The 21,047-nt window shown below is 41.7% G+C and overlaps 1 protein-coding gene across 1 annotated transcript; it reads right to left on the reverse strand.

The window, feature by feature from the left end:
* Positions 1-5,758: 5,758 nt before the first annotated feature.
* On the reverse strand, positions 5,759-20,711 carry hlfa (HLF transcription factor, PAR bZIP family member a). The gene is made up of 4 exons (XM_049560605.1): positions 20,322-20,711; positions 19,016-19,360; positions 10,699-10,913; positions 5,759-9,609 (listed from the first exon to the last, which is right to left on the reverse strand). The coding sequence occupies exons 1-4, from the start codon at positions 20,434-20,436 to the stop codon at positions 9,394-9,396; spliced, it is 891 nt and encodes a 296-aa protein (XP_049416562.1). The 5' UTR covers positions 20,437-20,711; the 3' UTR covers positions 5,759-9,393.
* Positions 20,712-21,047: the final 336 nt, after the last annotated feature.

The following is a 21,047-nucleotide window of genomic DNA, read 5'->3' on the forward strand; positions in this document are numbered from 1 at the left end:
GGTCATTTATGAAGGATTGTAGGAGGCCTCTGGACAAGGAGAAGGCCTGCTGCATGTCTTCAAGGCCTGCTGTGCTCCTCCTCTCACTCTGAAGTAACAGTCTTAAGTTTTTCTTCCTTTTGTTACCTGAATCTTGGCCAAAAACTGTCCCTTATGGTCGACTTTTCCTCCTGGACTGTCAATTTTTGATGTTACTGTCCTCAGCCTTAGTTTTTCACGGAGGCGGCTCAATGTTGCTTCATTTATTATTGTGGTGTCTGCACCCGAAGTTGACTGCAGTCCTGCATATCACCAGTGTGATACGCCAGGGTGGCTCTGTGTCAGTGATTACTTCATCTGCTGTTGCTTCACTCTGATTAGCAGTCTCATCTATGGAGCCCAGGAATAAGTTGTCAATTTCCTCAGTCACTTCTTGGACTGGTCCTGCATTTGACAGCAAAGTGGCCAATTTTGTGGCATTTGTTACATTCTTTATCCTTTGCTGGACACTGGTCTCTCTTATGAGTGCGTCCACACCTGCCACATTTTTTTCTCTCATTAGCATTATGTCCACCTGTGGCCCCTGTGGCTGTTTTTCCACTTACATTCGTAAGACTTTGTCTTCAATTCATCTGCATGCCTTGCTGCACCCGTCTCACTGTTCTGGAGCTTTACTAACTCTGAATGCAGCTTTCTTTAATGTGAGATCACTGGTCATCTGCAGTTTGAGTGAAAGATCTTTGTCTTCCTCTCTCCTGCTAAAGTCACAGTGAGTAGCAAGCTCGTACAGATGCCTTATGTACTGTTCAACAGTCTCACCTGCTTCTTGAGTCCGTGAGTGGAAACGTGCTCGCTCAAAAATCACGTTACACTTAGGCACGAAGTGCTCATCAAACAGTCCCAACACATAATCATAATCCTCAGCTTCATCATCGTCCGTCAAGGCAAAAGAGGCTACACTTGTTTGGCCTCTGGACCCATGGAGTATATCAGCGCACTCACTTGGATGTCGGCTGGCTCTTTGCGTTCTGGTACCCGCCCTGCGTTCCAATACCCATACTATCATACTATTTAGTATGCCAGAAAAAGAATTAGTGTGTCCCAATACATAGTATGTCAGATGCAGTATGCCAAAAGTACCAGGATGTTCTACTACATCCGGTCATATTTCGCAGTATGCATGTCAGCATGCTTCTTTGGCCATTCTGACCCACAAATCCTTTGCGCAGCGGAAGTTACGTCGCACTGTGTTAGGGTTCAACTATGACTACAATATAGAAAAGATTCTACCAGTATAGGCAGTGGTGTAAGTGCGGTATAAATAATGAATGAATATGACTAAATATGAATACACTATGGGCCAGGTATGAGCAGTATAGGCCAGCAAATATAGAAGTAGTAAAAGTCAAATACATATTAAGTAATGTAGTAAGAATGTGCAAGTATGTTACACTACAAATAAAAGTAATGTGAATGTGAAGCTGCTTCACGTGCAGACAGAATATAGTGCCAGCAGCTGCATAGCTGTAAATATATTTAACATCAAACATCTGCCAGCAACAGAGAGCTGTGTGTGAAGGGGGTTAATATGCCTACTGGTGGTAGTTCAATAGACAGGTCACTAATAATAGGCTTGGGACTGTTTACGTGTACACGTCAGTTTATTAGAAACAACAACATAGATTACGACATAACAGCAACAGAGCTCTCCGGCACCTCCGACGGTATGCATGACTCTGGCGAGCTCGACGAGAGGAGATTTGCTGCATCTCCGAAGTACAACAACACAAAATATTCAAATGTGGCGCAACGGACGGCGGCGGAAGTGAGCTAGAGGGTCAGAGTTCAGGGAGCAATGTGATGGCGGATGTAGTGTGTCCCAATAGTATGCATGCTGCATACTACACTACATACTTTTTAAGGGCAGCTGCAGTACATACTAAAAGTATATAGTAGAAGTATGCGATTTGGAACGCAGGGCTGGAAAAACGTTGCCTCCAGTCCAGCCAGTCCTCCGGCTTGGAAAAGTTGAACTGCTCCGGTGCTGAAAACTTTGCCATCTCCAGTAATATCTGCTAATCTCCGACAGACTCTTTTTACGAAACGTGTTCACTTCTGACACCATGTGAAGTGGTTAACTTAACTTTTAAGAAGCTAAACAGATGAGAGAGAAGAGCATACTCTTGGCAGCAGCCATGTTCTTTATTTCAACTCTGGTTAACAACAACAACCAACAGTCAGCAGCGCCCTCTGCTGACTAGTGCGCTTACGCCACATATGGTGTATGAGGGCCAATGGTGCAGGACACATCGCAAAGACTAGGGCGACAGATGGCCGTCCGTAAGTGTCTGTCAACCTAGTCTTTGCGATGTGTCCTGCACCATTGACCCTCATTGGCCCTCATCTGCTTTTTTTCAGCATGTTGATTCTGCGCGGGAGATGGCGGAGCCTGTTGGTGAATGAAATCACTGATTGGTGGTTCAGCTCAGCACATGAGAAAAGAAAGTCAAGAAGAAAAAAAAGAAACAGCTGAAATCAGAGGGAGTGAGACCAAAACAAACTTATTCCATAAGGTCAGATTATTTTTCTTTAACCATTGAGCTCTTTAGCAGAAACGTTTGCTGATGCTTTGTGTTATTGTTCACTAGCCGTGTGAACCCGACTCTGATACACATTGACTGGATACAGGTACTCGTGCTTGAGCAAGAACAAATGCACCTGAATTAAACTGAAAAGGCTGTATTTAAGCCTAAAACATGGCTGTGTACATTAAAACACCAGCTGGTTTCGACCCTAAGGTCTTCCTCAGGGTACAAGAGGGTGGACAAGAGTCAAGCAAACACCCTGTTGCACCCCGATAAATAATAATAATAATAATAATAATACATTTTATTTATACAGCGCTTTTACAGCTCTCAAAGACGCTTTACATTTAAAACCAAAGAAAAGAAGTACATACGTGTAAGTGCAAAGAGATAAACAGAAGACGAGGACAATATAAAACAACAAGATGCAAAAGCATAGTGCAAAACAAAGAAAAGGAGGGCACATGAGGAACCAAGAACGAAAAGCTAATGTTAAAGGTTAAAAGCAGATTTGAAAAGGTGGGTTTTGAGGAGTGATTTGAAGGTGGATGGATTTGGACAGTCACGGATGTGTATAGGGAGGGTGTTCCAGAGGGAGGGGGCGGCTATGGAGAAGGCTTTGTCGCCCCAGGTTCGGTGCTTGGTCCTGTGTGGAGGTGAGAGGAGGTTTTTGTCGGATGATCGAAGGTTGCGGGAGGGAGTGTGGTGGTGGAGCATGTCCGTGAGGTAGGAGGGGGCCTGGCTGTGGAGGGCTTTGTGGGTGAGGAGGAGGATCTTGAAATTAATTCTGTACGGGACAGGGAGCCAGTGTAGGTTTTGCATGACAGGGGTTATATGTTCACGGGAGCTGGTGTGGGTGAGGAGGCGGGTTTTGGATGTACTGAAGTTTGTTGAGGACTTTGGATGATGAGCCGTAGAGGATGCTGTTGCAGTAGTCCAGTCTTGAGGTGATGAAAGCATGGATGAGAGTTTCAGCGGCAGAGAAGGAGAGTAATGGACGGAGACGGGCAATATTTCTGAGGTGAAAGAAGGCAGTTTGGGCAAGGCGGCTGATGTGATGTTCAAATGAGAGGTTATTGTCGAAGATGATACCAAGGTTGCGGATGAATGGGGAGGGAGAGAGGGTGGTGTTGTCAATGCTGAGGGTGAAGTTTTGTGTTGCTGTAGAGAAGGATTTTGGGCCGATGAGTATTATTTCAGATTTGTCACAGTTGAGTTTGAGGAAGTTGGCTTGCAGCCATGATTGGAGTTCAGTCAGACAGTTGGTGAGGGTAGAGCTGGTGGCTGGGGTGATGGATTTTGTGGAGATGTAGACTTAGATGTCGTCAGTGTAGCAGTGGAAACGGAGACCATGACGACGGATGATGGAACCAAGGGGGAGTAAGTAGATGATGAAGAGGAGAGGACCAAGCACCGAGCCCTGAGGGACACCTTGAAGCAGGGGGACGGTGGCAGAGGTGCAGTTGTTGACGTGGATGAACTGATGTCTGTTGGTGAGGTATGATTTGAGCCAGGAGAGAGCAGAGCCAGTGGTGTTGAGGGAAGTTTGTAGGCGGGACAGCAGAGTGGTGTGGTTGATGGTGTCAAAGGCAGCAGTGAGGTTGAGGAGGATGAGTATATTGGGATGGCCAGAGTCGGCAGAGAGGAGGAGGTTGTTAGTGATTTTGAGGAGGGCGGTTTCAGTACTGTGTTGAGGGCGGAATCCGGATTGAAATGGTTCATGTAGTTCATGAGAGCGGAGGTAGGTCTTGATTTGGGAGGCGACAACACGTTCCAGAATTTTTGACTGAAAGGGAAGGTTCGAGATGGGATGGAAATTTGAGATGACGTCAGGGTCCAGGCCGGGTTTTTTGAGGATGGGGGTGACAGCGGCCAGTTTCAGGGATTTAGGGATAGAGCCAGAGGTGAGGGAGGAGTTAATGATGGTAGTGATGAGTGGGGAGATAGGCAGACTTTGATGATGGAGGATGGTATGGGGTCCAGGACGGAAGTGGAGCTTTTCATCTTGGAGATGATGGGGAGGAGTTCCAGGGGGGAGACAGGGGTGAAGTATGACAGTGGTTGAGTGGTGGTGGAGGCGGTGAGCGCCAGAGAGACTAAAATGAGGGGGTGGGGGGTGGGGGGGTTGCTGACTGGAGTGTAGATGGTTTCAATCTTTGATTGAAAAAATGCCAGGAAGGAGATGCATTTGTCAGTTGTGATGGAGGAGAGGGTGTTGTCGCAGGGTTTGAGGAGTTTATTGACGGTGGAAAAGAGAGTGACCTTAGGTCGACACCAGTCGGTGTTGTAATGTAAGCAGCCATGTTTGTGGAATACAGGCATTTTAACTTAACTCAAGTGCATTTGTTTCTGCTCCACGCATGAGTGCCTGAAGTTCATTTTTTCATCCCATGAGCAGAATTGTTATTTATATCATGAAATAAATAAAAAAAGATTACAAATTCTGACCAAGCGTTCAATGGCAACTTTAGGTATTTGACACGTTTTGACACTGCTAGAGACACATTCCAGCAAGTAATAATATACTGAGGTTCAAATTTATTTATTTTACCCATATACTTTACTCATATGATGCCTGACCTTCAGAAACAATACTAACACAATAATCTTTCTGAAGCCAAATTTCTCTCACAAATCTGTTAGATGAAGCAGCCATACAAGAACTTAACTTTTTAAAAAGTAAAAATTTGTGAAGCTGCCCAGGTTCCTGTTTTAATTCAGAAAATATCTGAACAAAAAAGTAAACCAGACTAAGGATCTGACCAAGCATTTATCAAATAACTACTAAGTAGCAAAACATTTCAGTTGATACAAGCCCTAAAGCTGCCAAACATTACCCACTTTTCCATTCAAATAACAAAATTATGCCTGTTTTTTTTTTTAAAAAAAACAACCTTAGTTTGAATGTAACGTGATGTTTTTATTTATCGCAGTTTGCTAAAACCTGATCAAATGCCCAAAGAAGCCACACAAAAACTTTGCCTATGTTAAAAAAAAGTCATTGATTTGCAAAATTTCCAGATGAGGAACTATGTAAAACAGTAACTAGACTTTACTTGATGCTACAGACACATTGTGGCTGATACTAAAAGAGGTACCCAGCTCTAGTGATAATTAGGCTCTCCATCACCATTTTAGGAATGCGTAATTTCTAAAATCATTCTGCATGCATGAGTGGAGAAATGAGACACGGCTGAAAAGAACTGGGATTTTATTAGACACTACAAATTACAGAGAGACGGAGAGGCCGAGGGCTGAACTGCACAAATACATGTTATGCATCCATTCAATGACAATCAAGACCGAATACACCTTTAAGTTGTATTTTTAAACACTCTGAAACAGTCCGTTGGTGTTGCCATGAATACAATGGTTACAAGTCTATTGCAATGTCCAAAATAAGAAACGAAGAGAGTTGTCAGTGAGTATAATATATATACTTTTTGATGCACTAAGAAGCCCTTCAGTGCAGATGTGAACCTATTCGGTTGGTGCAGTGATGAGAGCTTTACATTGCTGAGACTGGGGAACAGTCAGTGGATTCAAGGCACTGGAATAGACTCAGGAGTATGGTTAACGTTTCCGGGTGAGGTAGTGAAATCACTTGACGGTGAGGTACTTTTGGGATACACATGGATTAATTATTGGCTTTTTCCTATTATACATACATATATATGATTTCATAAAAAGATGCTCCACAGATTTAGGAGGCATCGTTCCAGTCTTCCAACACCCTTTGAAGCGCAAAAATACTAAGACGATAGTTTGTGGTTAGAAAATAACCCTTTTCCGTCACACACACACACCTTTGGATTGGATCACTAATGGTCAACCAGGTCTGTACTGGGATCTGACCAGTTTGATTGAGCTGTTAGTGGCTTCTCTGATCGTTTGATTTGGGTTTTTGAAATCCTGTTTCCACCCTGAAGCAAACCAGATACTGATGCCTCAAGAATGAACACAAAATATGGAAGTCCAGGGCTGCCACTATTAAAATAAAATCATTTACTTAAATAGAGATTTCATTTGCTGTCTTTAAGCGCATGATGTATGTCAAAAAAATGTGTTAACACCTCCATTTTTATTTTCAGGTTTGAAAATGCATATAATTACCAAAATGAAAATCATTTTATCACTTTTGAAAAATCTGTCAGAGCCGTTTCCCTCTGTTTAAAGTTTTTTTGCTAAGCTAAGCTAAGCTAAGCTAAGCTAAGATAATCGGCTGCTAACTGTGACTTTAGTTATTGTGCACATATGATAGTGGTATTAATATTCCCAGCTGACTGACAGAAAGAAAGCAGATAATATCCTAAAATGTCTAACCGTTCATCTTTATATTTGCAGCCCTGGACTTCCATACAAATGATCAGAAATGTCAACGTCAGCCCTTAAAAACATGAACTGGTCGCATCCTAGTCTTAGACCGATGGGCAAAAAGCAGCATGCAGCTCTACACTCCGACAAAACTAACATTTGGGGAAACTCCACTGTAAGCCTTCATTTAAGAGAAAACAAAGAAAGCCTCCCAGTGTCCATCACTCAGGTTCAGGGACACGCTACAACTGCATTAGCAGAAGGAACCAGTCACACACAGAGCAGCAATAGTAACCAGCTATAGATTTCCCTTCCTTCATAGTAACTTCATCCCGTCAAATCAGATCAGAAAGAAACTCACAAGCTGCGCAGTTTAAAAAAAAAAAAAAAAAAAAAAGCCTCAAAAACGTAAGAATTGAAAGACAGAAAAGTCTGGACGACTCATTAAATGATGCGTGGATGTGTCAGGGGAAAGATACAACACTCAACATGATGAACAAACGTACGTTTTCTTGTTGTGTTTGAGTTGATGGGTTTTAAAAAGTGCCTTAACTGTACATTCTCTCTCCTGGACTGCATTTTTCAGCATCTGCTTCCTCAGAGTTAAATGGGATTTTTATGATATGGGAGCCTAAACGCGGCGCCAACACAAGCAGGAGTGTTGCCATAATAATAATAATAGTACTCATAGTGATAGTGATAATAATAATAATAATGCCCAGGAGGTTTGGGTGCTGTTCAATATCTCTGTGAAACTACCACATCCTAGCTAATATAGAATATCAAAATACCACTATATGCATTTGTCTTTGAGTTATGTACTTGTATTCTTTAATAATATTCTGGATCTGTTGTGCCTTTAAAATACATAGTTCAGTAATGTATAGGAAAAATACTGTACAAAAAGAACAACTTATAGAATAGGTTTATATAAACATATCTCTTGTAACCAATATATCATCTCTGTTGTGAATCGTTTGGTCTGCAGTAAACAAACTGATTGGGTTAACCACAGTATTGGACAACACCATCCAACCTTTTTGTTGTCAACATCTTTTACATTCATACAGCCATCTTTAAAAAGAGGGCAAACATAGAGCTACGATGAGAGACTACAGACATCTGTATTGATTTCTAAAATAAAAACACTCATATTAATCATGCTAAGTTAAACAGAAGCAAAACGAATTATCAACAACTTTGCAAAAAAAAAAAGAAAGAAAAGATTTGCGAATAGCTTTTTCGTTCTGTGAAAGGAAAATCATGCTTAAATCTGAAAACAAGGAGGAAGCTAAACAACAACAATGTCAAGAGTAGTATTAATACTAACAATTATATTAACAGAATACATATATATATATTTATATATATAAAAAAACAACAATCTTCCATCTGAGAAATAAAAGGTAGATAAATATGAGGCGGAGAAAATTTTGAGTGAGTGGAAACATTGCACTGGATCAGATTGTGAGACACGCATTAGTGCAGAGGTTATAGTATAGTATAGTAAGTTATCTTAGTTAACAGAGGTGAGCTGAAATGCGAGGTGGAGAGAGGGGGGAGATCAGCCTGTGGGGGGGGGGGAGGAATATGTAGGTAGTTATGTCAGTTTAGTTCTGGACAGGAATTATTGCTCAGTGACCAGTTGATGAAGAAAAATAAAACAAATAAAACGGCAAATCTACGCCACGACCGCACAGGAAAAAAGTATTTTTAAAGTGCTATCTGAACGTTAAAATACCAAGAATGCTGTTAAAGAAGCCGAAGGGAAGTTGTGTAAGTGTTAGAGCGCTGACAACTAAAATACAACATGAACATCAAGAGAAGAGTTTTAAAAAAGGGTCAAAGAGAAGATTAAGTTGCTGATGGGAGAAAAACATTTACAGGGTTTAAAAAACACAAGATTTGTGGGGTATAAGCAGGCTCTCAGACACACCACATGTTATAACACAGAAGAAGAAGAAGAAGAAGAAGAAGAAGAAGAAGAAGAAGAAGAAGGGAAACAGGAAACAACAGTTTTCAGTCCTGATCTCACGTATAAAATTGGTATGAAAGTGAACAACAAAACAGCATGGCATCGTTTCTCAAAAGTGGAAGGTAGCGGGGGACTCAGCTGGTGGGTTGGCTCATAACTCCTCACAGTACATTAAAGTGGGAAGTATGCGTGTGTAAATACATATATGTATCTATGTATATATATATTTAGTCAAACAATGTGTACAGAAAAATAAAAGAAGGAACAGACAAATTGAAGCTTATGATCGAAGTCAAAATGACAGTTATAATACCAGAATCATACAGGTGTGTGTTGAGGGAGGGTGGAGGGTGAGACGGGAGGTTTATGTCGGGGAGGAAGAAGGGGTGGGGATGGTGGAGGAGGAGGAGCAGGGGGCAGTGCCACCATGAGAGACACATTGTCCTTCAAACTCTAGGAAAGTTGGGTCGGGGAAGTGAAGTGGGCGTGAGTTGGTGGTTGGGTAGGTGGTGGTTGTTGTTGTTTTTTCGGGGGGGGGGCTCACAGGGGCCCGTGTCGGGCCTCGTATTTAGCCACAATGTTCTTGCAGCGGCCCAGCTCCTTCCTCATCTCTGCTACCTCCATGCGGAGAGCGGCATTCTCCTTCTCCAGAAAGCTGGCTCGGATGGCGATCTGATTCTCCTTCAGCCGCCGGGCGTCCCGTGACCTCTTGGCTGCCACGTTGTTCTTTCTGCGCCGGGCCCAGTACCGATCGTCCTGAAGAGCAGAGCACACGGGTCAGCACTGAATACAACAGTGGAGTGTTCATCGAAAAATTACAGTCAGGATTTGTTTGTTTATCCTCATCGACCCTGAATCTGATGCTTGGTCTTGAGGTCTAGTATGTCCCATGATGGAGGCCTTTAGGAGTGGGCTGGGTCAAGACATAAATTTCTGCTGATCCTACGCTGTCAGTTTAAATCATAATCAACAGTAAATACGTTTACAGCAGACTGTCCGCAGACCCTCTGTTGAAAGCCTTGAAGCTTAATTTCTTTAGACATGTCTAAAAATAAAAAAGGCAATCATGTTGCTTCACTGCTGTATCACGTCAGAGTGTAGGTTTTTCTCGTCTGATGCTAGATGATTCATCTGAACCTGAACACACAAAACGCGCTGCTAAATATAGAGCAACATGTATCAAATAACCACCTATCATCTGAAGCTGCTTTAAAGAAAGATTTTTCTCTGCTGTATACTTACTGTCTTTACTTTGAGGGGAGTTTTAAATATGAAAGTAACGACATTTCAAGGATTCTCCCTGCTGATTAGTACTCTTGTAAAAGATGTAAAGCAGCGTCTAAAACTGTTCATAAAAGTAAAACAATAACACCACATATATAAGTTGACATTTTTAAAAGTGCAGTCGTCGTACCTTTCAGTATGACCATTTTTTCATGTGGTTTTTGTAATGTGCCTGATGTTTTTGGTCTGTTGGTTCCATTTTCTGTCACTGTTAAAGTTTCAGACTCCCATGTTTGTATTGGTTAGTTTTACAGTAAATAAGGAATTAAACAAATTGCATCATGTTGGGGATAACTGACCGCAGCTAGCTAAAAACATGAGTTGAGATACAACACATGATTTTATTGTTAAGCTTTGTTTAGATTGTTTTCTTCCCATGTTTAAGTATGCAGCTTGTTTGGCATCAGTACTCCCCCTAACCCCTCAGGGCTTGACTTGCCTCAGACCCTCACCTGCTTACATAACAAGAGGCCCCAACATATGGGCCAAAACAGAAGATCTAATCTCACAACGCCGCACACATTCCCACTCCGGCTGACAGACGGAGATGGAGCTGGTTACCTTTAGGTCTTCTGGGATGAAGACCTTGCGGGCTTTCTTGATCATGGGCTGTGGCTTCAGCTCCTCTGCGGAGAACTTGCGTTTCCTGGGGTCGAACATTTCCTGGCCAGGCACGCTAGACAGAGCCAGGTCTTGTGGGTCGGGCTCGTAGCTCAGGGGCACCTGGATGGACTCTGGGTCAATAGGGCTGGGGGTGTCGCGGGCTGAGGGCAGTGCTGGAGAAGGACAGAAAAAAAACAAAAAACAAAAACCCCACACATTAGCTACGGGCAAGGGCACAAAATCATCCTATTTTCTTAAAAAGAGGGTGTAAAGAGTGTTGAAAACCTCTATTTTTGGGCAGAGAGGGGAAAAGTCAGCAGGAGACAAACTCTAAACACCTCTCATTTAGACTCTAATGACAGAAATGGAGCCATTACAGGTCAAGGTGGCACTTCCATTTGAGGTAATTGGTTATGCAATGTCATGGGTGAGCCCTTATCAGCAGATCTGCTCTGTGTAGCCGTTAAGCTGGACAGAGGACACAGTAGGAGCAGCGGTGGGTAACTGAAGAGAGCCTCTTATACCGAGCAGGAAGCCTCTGAGGGGGAGCTGAGTGCTGCCTTTCTATAGAGTCGTAGGAGTGCCATTGAAAAGAATAAATCTGAAAAGAGTGAGGAAAAAAGGTAAATATAAAGAATAAATGTGAAAATAAATGACTTTTTTTTTTAAACAATTTGTCTTTATAGTTTAAAATGTATTCTTTTATTTCTCTTAATATATCTTTTTTTTTTAACATCTTTTTATTTCCTTACTGGTTATTTTCTCTTTGTATTTTCAAATTTCTTTATTCTATTTATTCCTCTGTATATATGCACACTTTCTTATTCTTTTACAAATGTATTATTTTTTTTAATGGCTCTCCTGTGACTCTATACATTTCCTCCCTCTGAGCTCACATGTTTGTGTGTTTAAGGGCTGATCCTGTCAGAACTAGTACAAGCCAGTTTTGGTGTAAATCAAGAGAACAGGTAACTGCTTTTCTAGAGAAAACAAAACAAAAACAAAACAAAGAAAAACACTGATACAGTTTATACCACATTATACTGTACAGAGCAATGTTTGTCCTGTCTGCTCAGCAGGTGGTGCTCTAACACAAGCTTTAAGAACACAAGTGAGAAGTCATTTCACCGACTGTTGTATCTTTAACTCGGCAGCTCCTGTCAGCTGATTTCAAACCACCAGCTTTAGTCTTTAAACTGTTTCGTCACATGCCTTCACCTCTATTTGTCTGTTGTGCAAAGCCTCTCTAATTGATCTGAGGCTGTGGGCCAGCCAGCGAAGGGTGATTCAGTTCAATTGCCGATCCCAAGTGGAACAGTTTCTGCGATTCATTACATTAGCCCTTATTTGATTTGTCATACAAATCGCACCTGCATTCCCCATTCGATCAACAAGGCTCGAAGAGAAACACAGCAACCGGGAATTCAGTAGCTGCTGATTTGCTGGCAGCCTGTACATCATGACCTACATTTCTGTACTTGTGTGCCTGCCATGACAGCCAGTCAATGCCACTGACCTTCAGTCAGAGTGTATGCGGTCAAACCGCTTTCTGCTTTTGGCTGTGGCGGAGATTTGAGAAGTGGCCATCGGATTCAGCTCTGACTGCTCTCTGGGTACAAAGCAAACAGGAAGTCTGTGTTCAGTCTGAACATCAGGAGACAGTGTCCTGCCCAGAGGAAGTGATGGGCTTCTTCATCACAGAGACATGAAAACCTTCACTGAGTGCCACAACAAGGAAAACTGAAGCGTTTGTTCGTAAATTGCAGGACTATTGTAACTGCTAATGAACACATCATAAAATGAGCAGAAATGTCAAAGAAAACTTAACTACAACAACATATATTTCAAATATATGCCTCAACAGACGATGTTACACCTAACGACACACAAGTAGAGCTGGTAATGATGGACATGCTTTCATCCTACATTTTACATTAAATATCAACAAAACACTTTTTCATTTGACAATAACTAGTGCCATACATAAACTGTCAGTCTAAAACCGGCATAATTGAGCCAACTATTTCTTGATTAGATGATGAATTGTTTAGTCTATGATGTGTCACAGTATTGCAGAGCTCAAATGTATTGTTTTGGCCAACCACAAGTCCAAAACCCCAAGGTACTGAAAATATTGTTTTATTTTCTATCTATCAGCTAACTGATACATAATTTAAGCACTGACGTAAACAAGACTACGAATGTGTTCAAACATTTATCGCCGACTTTGGGTGCTTGACAGTTTGATAATAGGGCTGTAACTAATAGTTAGAAGCTTCATTCATAATGTTGACAGTCTAATTCTAAATCAACATTCAAATACTGCACACAATTTTTTTAATTATATATTTTTTCATGTGTACTCTTCCTTTTTAAGCCTCGTATTTCTGCACAGTTGCAGATAAATGTTAGGCTACACTAACATTATTACACTTTTGTAGAATTCGATTCCAGTTGGGGCTGCGTAGGGATTGTTTCTGACTTGTGTGGTCCAAAAATTTCCGATAGGTCCAGAGCGCTGTAAAGTCCAAAAGTCAAGATTTATTTTAGAAAGGTATATGTATAATCATTTCCAAAATTCAAAACATGTCTTTATCGTTTAGCTTTTCCAAAACAACATTTTCATTGTGGTCATTGTTGCACACAAAGGGAAGCACGCACTTGTATTAACAGGGCGGCCTGGCATCAATCAAAGTTTATTTGTATAACAAAAAGACTAACTAATTTAATCAAATTTATTACTTTTCTAAACTGAGGATTTTAGTTTTATTAATACTAATTTTAGGTTGACGTCATAAATTGTGACGACAGATATTCGGAGCTTCAAAGTACCAAAAGAAGTTGGGAGGCAACCAGTTATCATCATTATTATTATTATCATTATTATTATTACTATTATCAGTTAGTCTGATCTAAATCCACTGATTAATTGTTTGGTCTACAAAAGGTGAAAGCAAAAATGTTTAAAAGTAAAAAACAGTCAAAAGTTTTCAAAGACTGAAAGGAATAAACGCAAATATATTTAACTTTAAATTGTATAAATCAAAGAAAAGCTTCACATTTGAGAAGCTGGAACCTGAGAATGTTTGAGTAGTTGTTTAAATGACTAACTAGTTATCAAAGTTGTTGCTAGTAGAGTTTTTCTTTAATCAACCAATCTCTCCAGCGGCCCTACACACAACAACAATGTTCTGCCTTCAAAATGTCTGACTATAAGATGAATCACACGACTCCTGACACTGGTAATCCATCCCTAAGCTTAAGACATGTACCACCAAACTTGTCCCTGCACCATTCATACCCACAGCGCAGCCAGACAGCAAGCTACTTACAAACTAAAACTAGACACTGTCTTGGACAATCTGTCAGACTCAAACCTGCAAATAGCCAGCGTCACCCTAATCACCTTTACGAGTCATTTTAAAGTCCTAATTAGTGGAGTAAAAACACAGCAGCATGGTCAAGGGCTAAAAGTAGTTGTACAAGCTTGTTCATTGACATGTAATGCCCTCAGCTAATGTGCAACACATTCCAGGGGAGAGGAAGTAGACATTGTGGATTCACAAAATAGTTCCCCTCCCTCCTCCTCCAACCGTCCTGAACAAGGAAACTTAAAATTAACAAACCAGGAAATGTAGTCCTGATCTGACCTACGAAGAGCTGTTTGAAAGCAACAAAAACACTTGATCAAATACCCACAGAACTTGTTTTTAACTCGACGTGTCAGTATGTATCTAATCACACACACCGCTGGCTGCAGGTCGGTGTTGCGCTAGATGATCGTACCGGAGTTACTGTGAGTGTTATCATGTAGCTGTGTGGGTGATAATACAACAGTTAGTGATAAGCTGAGCTGTTGGTCATATCTGTGTGCAGGGACAGAGCTGCTGAACTCTGAACTGGGCGTAACACGGGACCAACAGCAGCCAGTTGCACCTCTCCGAGAATGTGCTTGGACAAACCATATTTTGCCCTACAGCCCCGAAAGACAAATGCAACTGTTTTTCCCATCCGTCAGAGGGTCAAACTGATTCACATGACCTCTGAAGTGATACACTTTCTTACTGTCAATAAATCAAATGAAAAGACCAAAACCAACAATGCATTGATCCAACTAACAAGCACTGTGTGTGTGTATTCAAAGGTTGTTGTCCAAAATCAATTAAAAACACATCAATGAGCCACACTGATGCACTGGTTGACATCTTCCTTCATTAGCATAAACACTCAAACTGCAGTTTATTTCAGCTCATTCCCACATACGCCATCCTCCTGCCCCAAATACTCACTAGAATTAAAATTGTGTATTAATCCGCAGCTGTAAAAAGTCCCCAACAAAAGCACTATTTCCTCCTGTTTGTGCATGTGTTAAAATCTACACTGACCAGGAAGTTACTGAGGAGAGAACTAGACTTTAACAAAAGTGAAACTAAATGAGCTGCTTTTAAAGATTTACGACTTCAATAGGTAATGAAATCTGAACATGAAGAGATGGATGAGCATATTGTTGGTTTTGGTCCTTTAAAGAGACTTTTGACATAATAAACTGGCCTTACACTTGATCATCTGCAGAATCCTAACCTGTCCTCCAATTAATTCATCAACCAACCTCACAAAGTTTAGTTTTGTTTCCACGACATACAGTTCCTCTAATAAAAATTCCTCCTGGTCAGTCATGCAGGACGTGCTGATCCTGTCTGCAGGCCACATGACGAGACATTTGAGAGGAAAGCTACTCTGTTTGCAAGAAAAAGGGCCAAAGGAAACTACTACAATAGGAATATAAACATTTATACTTCTCAGAGTGCAAATCTGGTAAGAATTAACTGATTGCTTCATCAACAGCCCTCTCTGACACTAACTTCTACATGTTGATGATTATACGAACCCCACATTAAGCCCTATAGCTTAGTTGGTTGCGATAGCGATGTTATCAGCTGCCTGCTGTATCGCTTGCATGCAGGCACAAAGGCATTGTGGTTGTTGTTGTGGGTGGTGGTGGTGGTGGTGGTTGTGGTGGTGGTGGAGTGGCTGGTTAGACGAGACGGGGCTCGGCTTGCTGGAACAATATTGCATGCACGTGACAGAAGCACACCAGAGTACATGTGATCTCTGTTGGGTACAGCCTGTGCCTTGGCTCCGAGTCCAGGCTGTGTCGGAGCCGAGCCCGGCGAGGGAGGGATAGGAAGACTGGACGGGAAGTGGAGAGTGTTAAAGGGAGAGAGAGAGACAGAGAGAGAGAGAGGGGAGGGGACAGTGAAAGTGAGAGGGAGGGAGGCAGGTTCATGCCGTGACAAGCTCCTGTTTGCAGCTCAGTGCTGCACACGGCGCCTGCATGTGTCCGTCACATGGCCCGGCACGCTGCAGGAAACCCCAGCCGCGTTCACGTGAGAGATAAATGTGAAGATGCAGACAGAGACAGACCAAAACAGAACACACACGCGCGCGTGCGTGCACACACACAGACACAGACACAGACACACACACACGGTCTGAACTACGCACATGTGCACTCAGGCTGGAATATAGTGTACTGTACAGATACACCTCCTCAGATACACCGTTCTCAAATTTGAGCCTAACATTCGTAGCTTAGCCCACACCTCTCTGGTTGGAGGAACAGAACTATTGGGCCGACAGGAGGCACATCTGTGAAAACATTATGTCACACAGAGGGTTTTTAAAGGAGAAGATATGAAATCTCATTAATTTTCAGCAAATATAACTAAAGTTTGCTGCACTCGTGGCTGATTTCCTTCTTAAAAGCTCGGGCTATAATATGTTCTAAAACATGTACCATGATGACTGTCTAGTGCTCAAACTTTTAGTGTAATAATCCATTTGTCACACTACTTCAATATAAATATTTAAGTAATTAATTAATAAGCTGATGCTTTCCTCTGTTTTACATATTTAAAAAATGTATCACCTTTGGGTTTTGGAGTGACTGCAATTTAAAGACATCACCTTGGGTTTTGAGAAGCTATTATGGGCATTTTTTATGATTTGTTTTTGACATTTTACGGACAAATCATTTAATACTATACTTAAAAATAACAGAAGGCTTTGCAGCTGGAGGTTACACTGGTTATTGCAGAGGCCCAAACTACAGTATCTTGGCTCAGTGTGCTTTAAGCGTCATTGTAAGACTGGTGAAAGGAAACCATCATCATATGTCCAATTAACCTGATATTAGGATTAAGTTTTTTTTTAAAGGAACAGACAGAAATTAAGGTATGGATTAATGATATTAGAATGATATTTACATGTTAGGTCACTTGTAAATTGTCATCATATTCTGTTTATATTATGTGTTCCTAAAGTTTTTTTTTTTTTTGTTTTGTTTTTAATATTTATCTGTTAGGTCAGTTGTTTATTTTCTATTTTAATTGTTTATTGTACATTTCAACCTTTGTAAAAGCCCTTTGACTTTAATTGACTGACTAAATACAGTCTGACCTGTTGAATATTCTGTTTTTTTGGCCTGGACAGTTGGCTGATTGCTTATTGTAGCTTTTCTCGCTTAAACTGAATGGCATTTAGACAATTTAGTTGCTTCATTTTTTTGATAATATTCATAATATCACTAATGCAAATAATATTGTCTGGACTTTTATCAAGAATGACTTGATGTCATGATGTATTTAGTACTTCAGATTGAACACATTAAGGTTCCTAATCTTCAAACTTTAGGACAAAACACACTGACAGGAATTGTTTGTGTGGCAGCGGTGCACCAGCTGTGGAGATCAACAAACACCACGCCAACATTTGGCACAACTACACCCACAGTGGCTGTCATTATGGGATGGTTTGTGTTTGTGGCTGCTGTAGTCATAGATGATTCCAACCCAAAACAGGACCCAGGACACATTTCATGTATTCAAGCAGACAAATAAGCAGCTGATTCTGAGGTCGAAAATCAGCCCTTGAACAGTTGACAGAATGATAATCAATCATTTTTCCTCTGTTATCATCCAAACTGTTTAGTGTTTAATCATCAGTGGGATCAATACACGATTACACGCACCGTTAATCTGCATTTAACTGATTCTAGGTTGTGTTATTCAAATACCTAATTCACTGGTCCATTAATATGCTCTATTAGGCACTTCTTCACTCTCCAGTGGAACAATGCATGGTGCTTTTTATTAGGACTCCTCTTCAGCGTTTACAGGTACAACACTCCATCTGTTTATCTGTCACATATCGTCAGATCTTCGACCAGCATCAGGAGCCTTTTTGTGTACCGTTTGGAATTGAAACAATAACTATCTCCAGGGCCCTGTTGGGATTTGCCTGTGGAGAGTTTGCTCTGTTTATGTTTACAGTGAGGGTCAGCCCTTTAAATGATTCAAATCATTGTGGTGTCTGGTGAATTGTTTTGCAAACTCACGCTTCAGTCTACATACTAACTGCCTACTTAATGTCAGCTTATTACAATAATACATTATGAAAAGCCGAAATGATGAAATGAATGGGCCTCTATAAGCTTTAGGTTCACACCACTGCCTCTGTTGAAATTTCAAAATGTTAGATGGCTCTATGGAGATCCTATTTTATATCTCAAGCCCCAAATCAAAGTGTCATATAAAGACATCTTAAAACGCCTTATCATTCATCAGAAATTAATCTCATTGAATCTATGCTGCAGGACAGAGGCTAAGTAATATTCTGCAGAATGTAGTCATTGATGAATTACATTTCTGACTAATGTGAGACGCTTTTAATCAGCAGCTGCCAAACCCTAAAGGGAATCCTTGGAAATGAAAATGAATATTTAAACCAACTCCTACAGAGGAAAAACTTATATACACTTTTATAACAACAGCAAATAAACAAAGTAAACATGACTCATTGGCAGTATTATCTGCCAATCAGAGCTTTGTGAGACTGTGCTGCATCCTTGAACTTGAGCCTGTTTAGACAGCACTCTGGGACTCCAAAGTCCAGATCAGGACTGTAAATCAGAGCTTAAGTATGTCAGTGTGTATCTGGTCAAAAGCTTTAACTAGCAGAAGCTAAAACAGCAGGAGCTAGATGAGAAACAGATCTGAATCAGCACTCGGAGGCAATGCCTTCGGAGACACAAACCACAAGAACTTGTTCTCTCTTAGCATCTCTGGGCTAGCTGTTTCTCTAATGGTGGAAGGCGTGTATGTGTGTGTAGCAAGTGAGCAAACAGCAGGAGTCTCTCCTCTTGCAGAGGAGGTGTGAACAAGAATGCAGGTGAGGTTTCAGGTGCACATCAGGTGCCACTGCATGTGATTCCTACCTGCTGTGCTGGGGCTGCGGAGGCAGGTCTGAGGCGCCATGCTTGTGTGAACTGAGGTGGTGGCGCGGCTGCTGAGGTCCACTACGGTGGGCGTGGGTGGGGCGGGTGGCGGCGCCTGCGCCGGCTGCGCCGCTTGCTGGGCCTGGTCGCTCTGGGCTGTGTTGGCGGGGATGCCGTTCTCTGACAGGAACTCCTCCAGGTCCATGTACTCCAGCTGAAAGTTGTCCTCATCGTAGGGCAGGGTCTTGTCCCAAAGGGTCGGCCCGAGGAAGGCTGACTGTGGGTGGTTGGCTGCGCTGCTCTCATCTTCAAGCTTCTTCTCCTTCTCCTTGTCTTTCCCAAAACCTGCAAATGTTTGCAAACAGTCATTTCATTGTCTCACAGCAGAGGAGGATCACGGGTCATTGCATGGGTATAAATAGGAAGTGTGCCTGGGGTTTAAAGGTCAGTCCAACTAATTTAATAAAGGAAAAAAAAACAAATAAATAACTGGGAACTTTTACATTTTCTTTGGAAACCGTTCTCTACTGCACTGAAAGCTGTTAAATCATTCTTTTCAAGGAATATTGTTGTGTCATTTTCCAATGTAGTGGCCTCTACCAACTAAATTAAGATAATTAAATTAAAATTATCCTCAATTGTATTGTGGTGGCTGCAAAGCCCAAACTATTTTCCAACCAAGACAAAAAACTGCAACTATAAAAACACAGTATGGTTTATATATGTGTGAACTAACTAATGAACTAATGTTCAGGTAATGTAATGACACTCAATAAATACAACAACACAAACAGAGAGTGCAATACAAACATCCAAAACAGCTTGAGGACAGAAAAGACGCCCTCTGCCGACAACATATGGTATCACTAATATAAATCCCATTGAAGACAAGGGGCTTTAAAGGTTATAAACGCACCTGCAAAGGTAAAAACAGCGCAGTCCCAATAACAACACACGATAACATGTCTGTATTAGCTCATTTAGATGAAAAGTATGAGCTAAAATAGCTTGTTTGCTTAAGACGTAGTTCATGTCAGCCTGTCAGTCAACTAACATTCAGTCCAAACAATCAACATTATGTTTTATATCCGCCGCGCGCGAGCTAATTACATTATATTGTTTCTTTTTCAGCAAAAATGATTTAATATTAAGAGGCGTCACTCTCCGGGGATTTATTAACCTGTGTCCTTAGCTGTGTCTTATCTGTCAAAACCCATCAGTGTCTCCAGAATGAGAATAGCCAGCAGAGAAACACAACAGACATGAGGCGTTCAAGTCAAGTTTAGCCAGGTGTTAAAACACGTACCTTCATCATGATGGAAAGGCAGCTTCAGCGGATTTTCCAGCAGGGATTTCAGTACGCCGTGTGTCGGCGGCAGGAAAGTTGGGTTTATAGGAAGAGGTCTGGCCATTTTCTCCATATGTCTTGAAGGGCAACTGGAGAACAACGCTCGCAAAGACAAGACTGTATTTCCCCCCCCAAAAAGAGACGCGACCGAACTCGCTATCCGGCCCCTTATAGATCCTCTCAGACGGGATGAAACGACACCGGAGCTCGGAGGGAGAAGACGGGACTCCGCGCAGCAGCAGGACGGTGAGCGGCTGGCTGCCTGTATGCAAAGCTGGCTGGCAAATAGCTGGGGGAGGAGGGCGGGGGGAGCAGAGCTTTGACTGAGCCTCTACACTTCTTCATCCATGTGCGGAGACGGACGCCGGTGACGTCAAAGCACCGGGAGGGCGGCGACGTTTATCGCGGTGCGTTCAAGTAGCGTGGGAACAAAACAACTCCATTACCATGGGCGACCGTTTGGAACATGCTAGCTTCAATGACAGTCGGAAATGATGCTTTCAAGAGTGAAGCGACCGATTCACTGTCTGAGGTGACCAAAACAAGTTTATAAACAATGCAAAATATTTAGTCCAGTCAAGTAACAATGTTTCTATTTCGCTTGATTTGAATTTACCCTTAAATAAAACTTTGAGATACACAATATTGCATGATAATAAAACTTTCCACACTCAGTCTGTAGCT

Source organism: Epinephelus fuscoguttatus, linkage group LG19 (assembly GCF_011397635.1).
Source record: "Epinephelus fuscoguttatus linkage group LG19, E.fuscoguttatus.final_Chr_v1".
In the NCBI taxonomy this organism is placed as follows: domain Eukaryota; kingdom Metazoa; phylum Chordata; class Actinopteri; order Perciformes; family Serranidae; genus Epinephelus; species Epinephelus fuscoguttatus.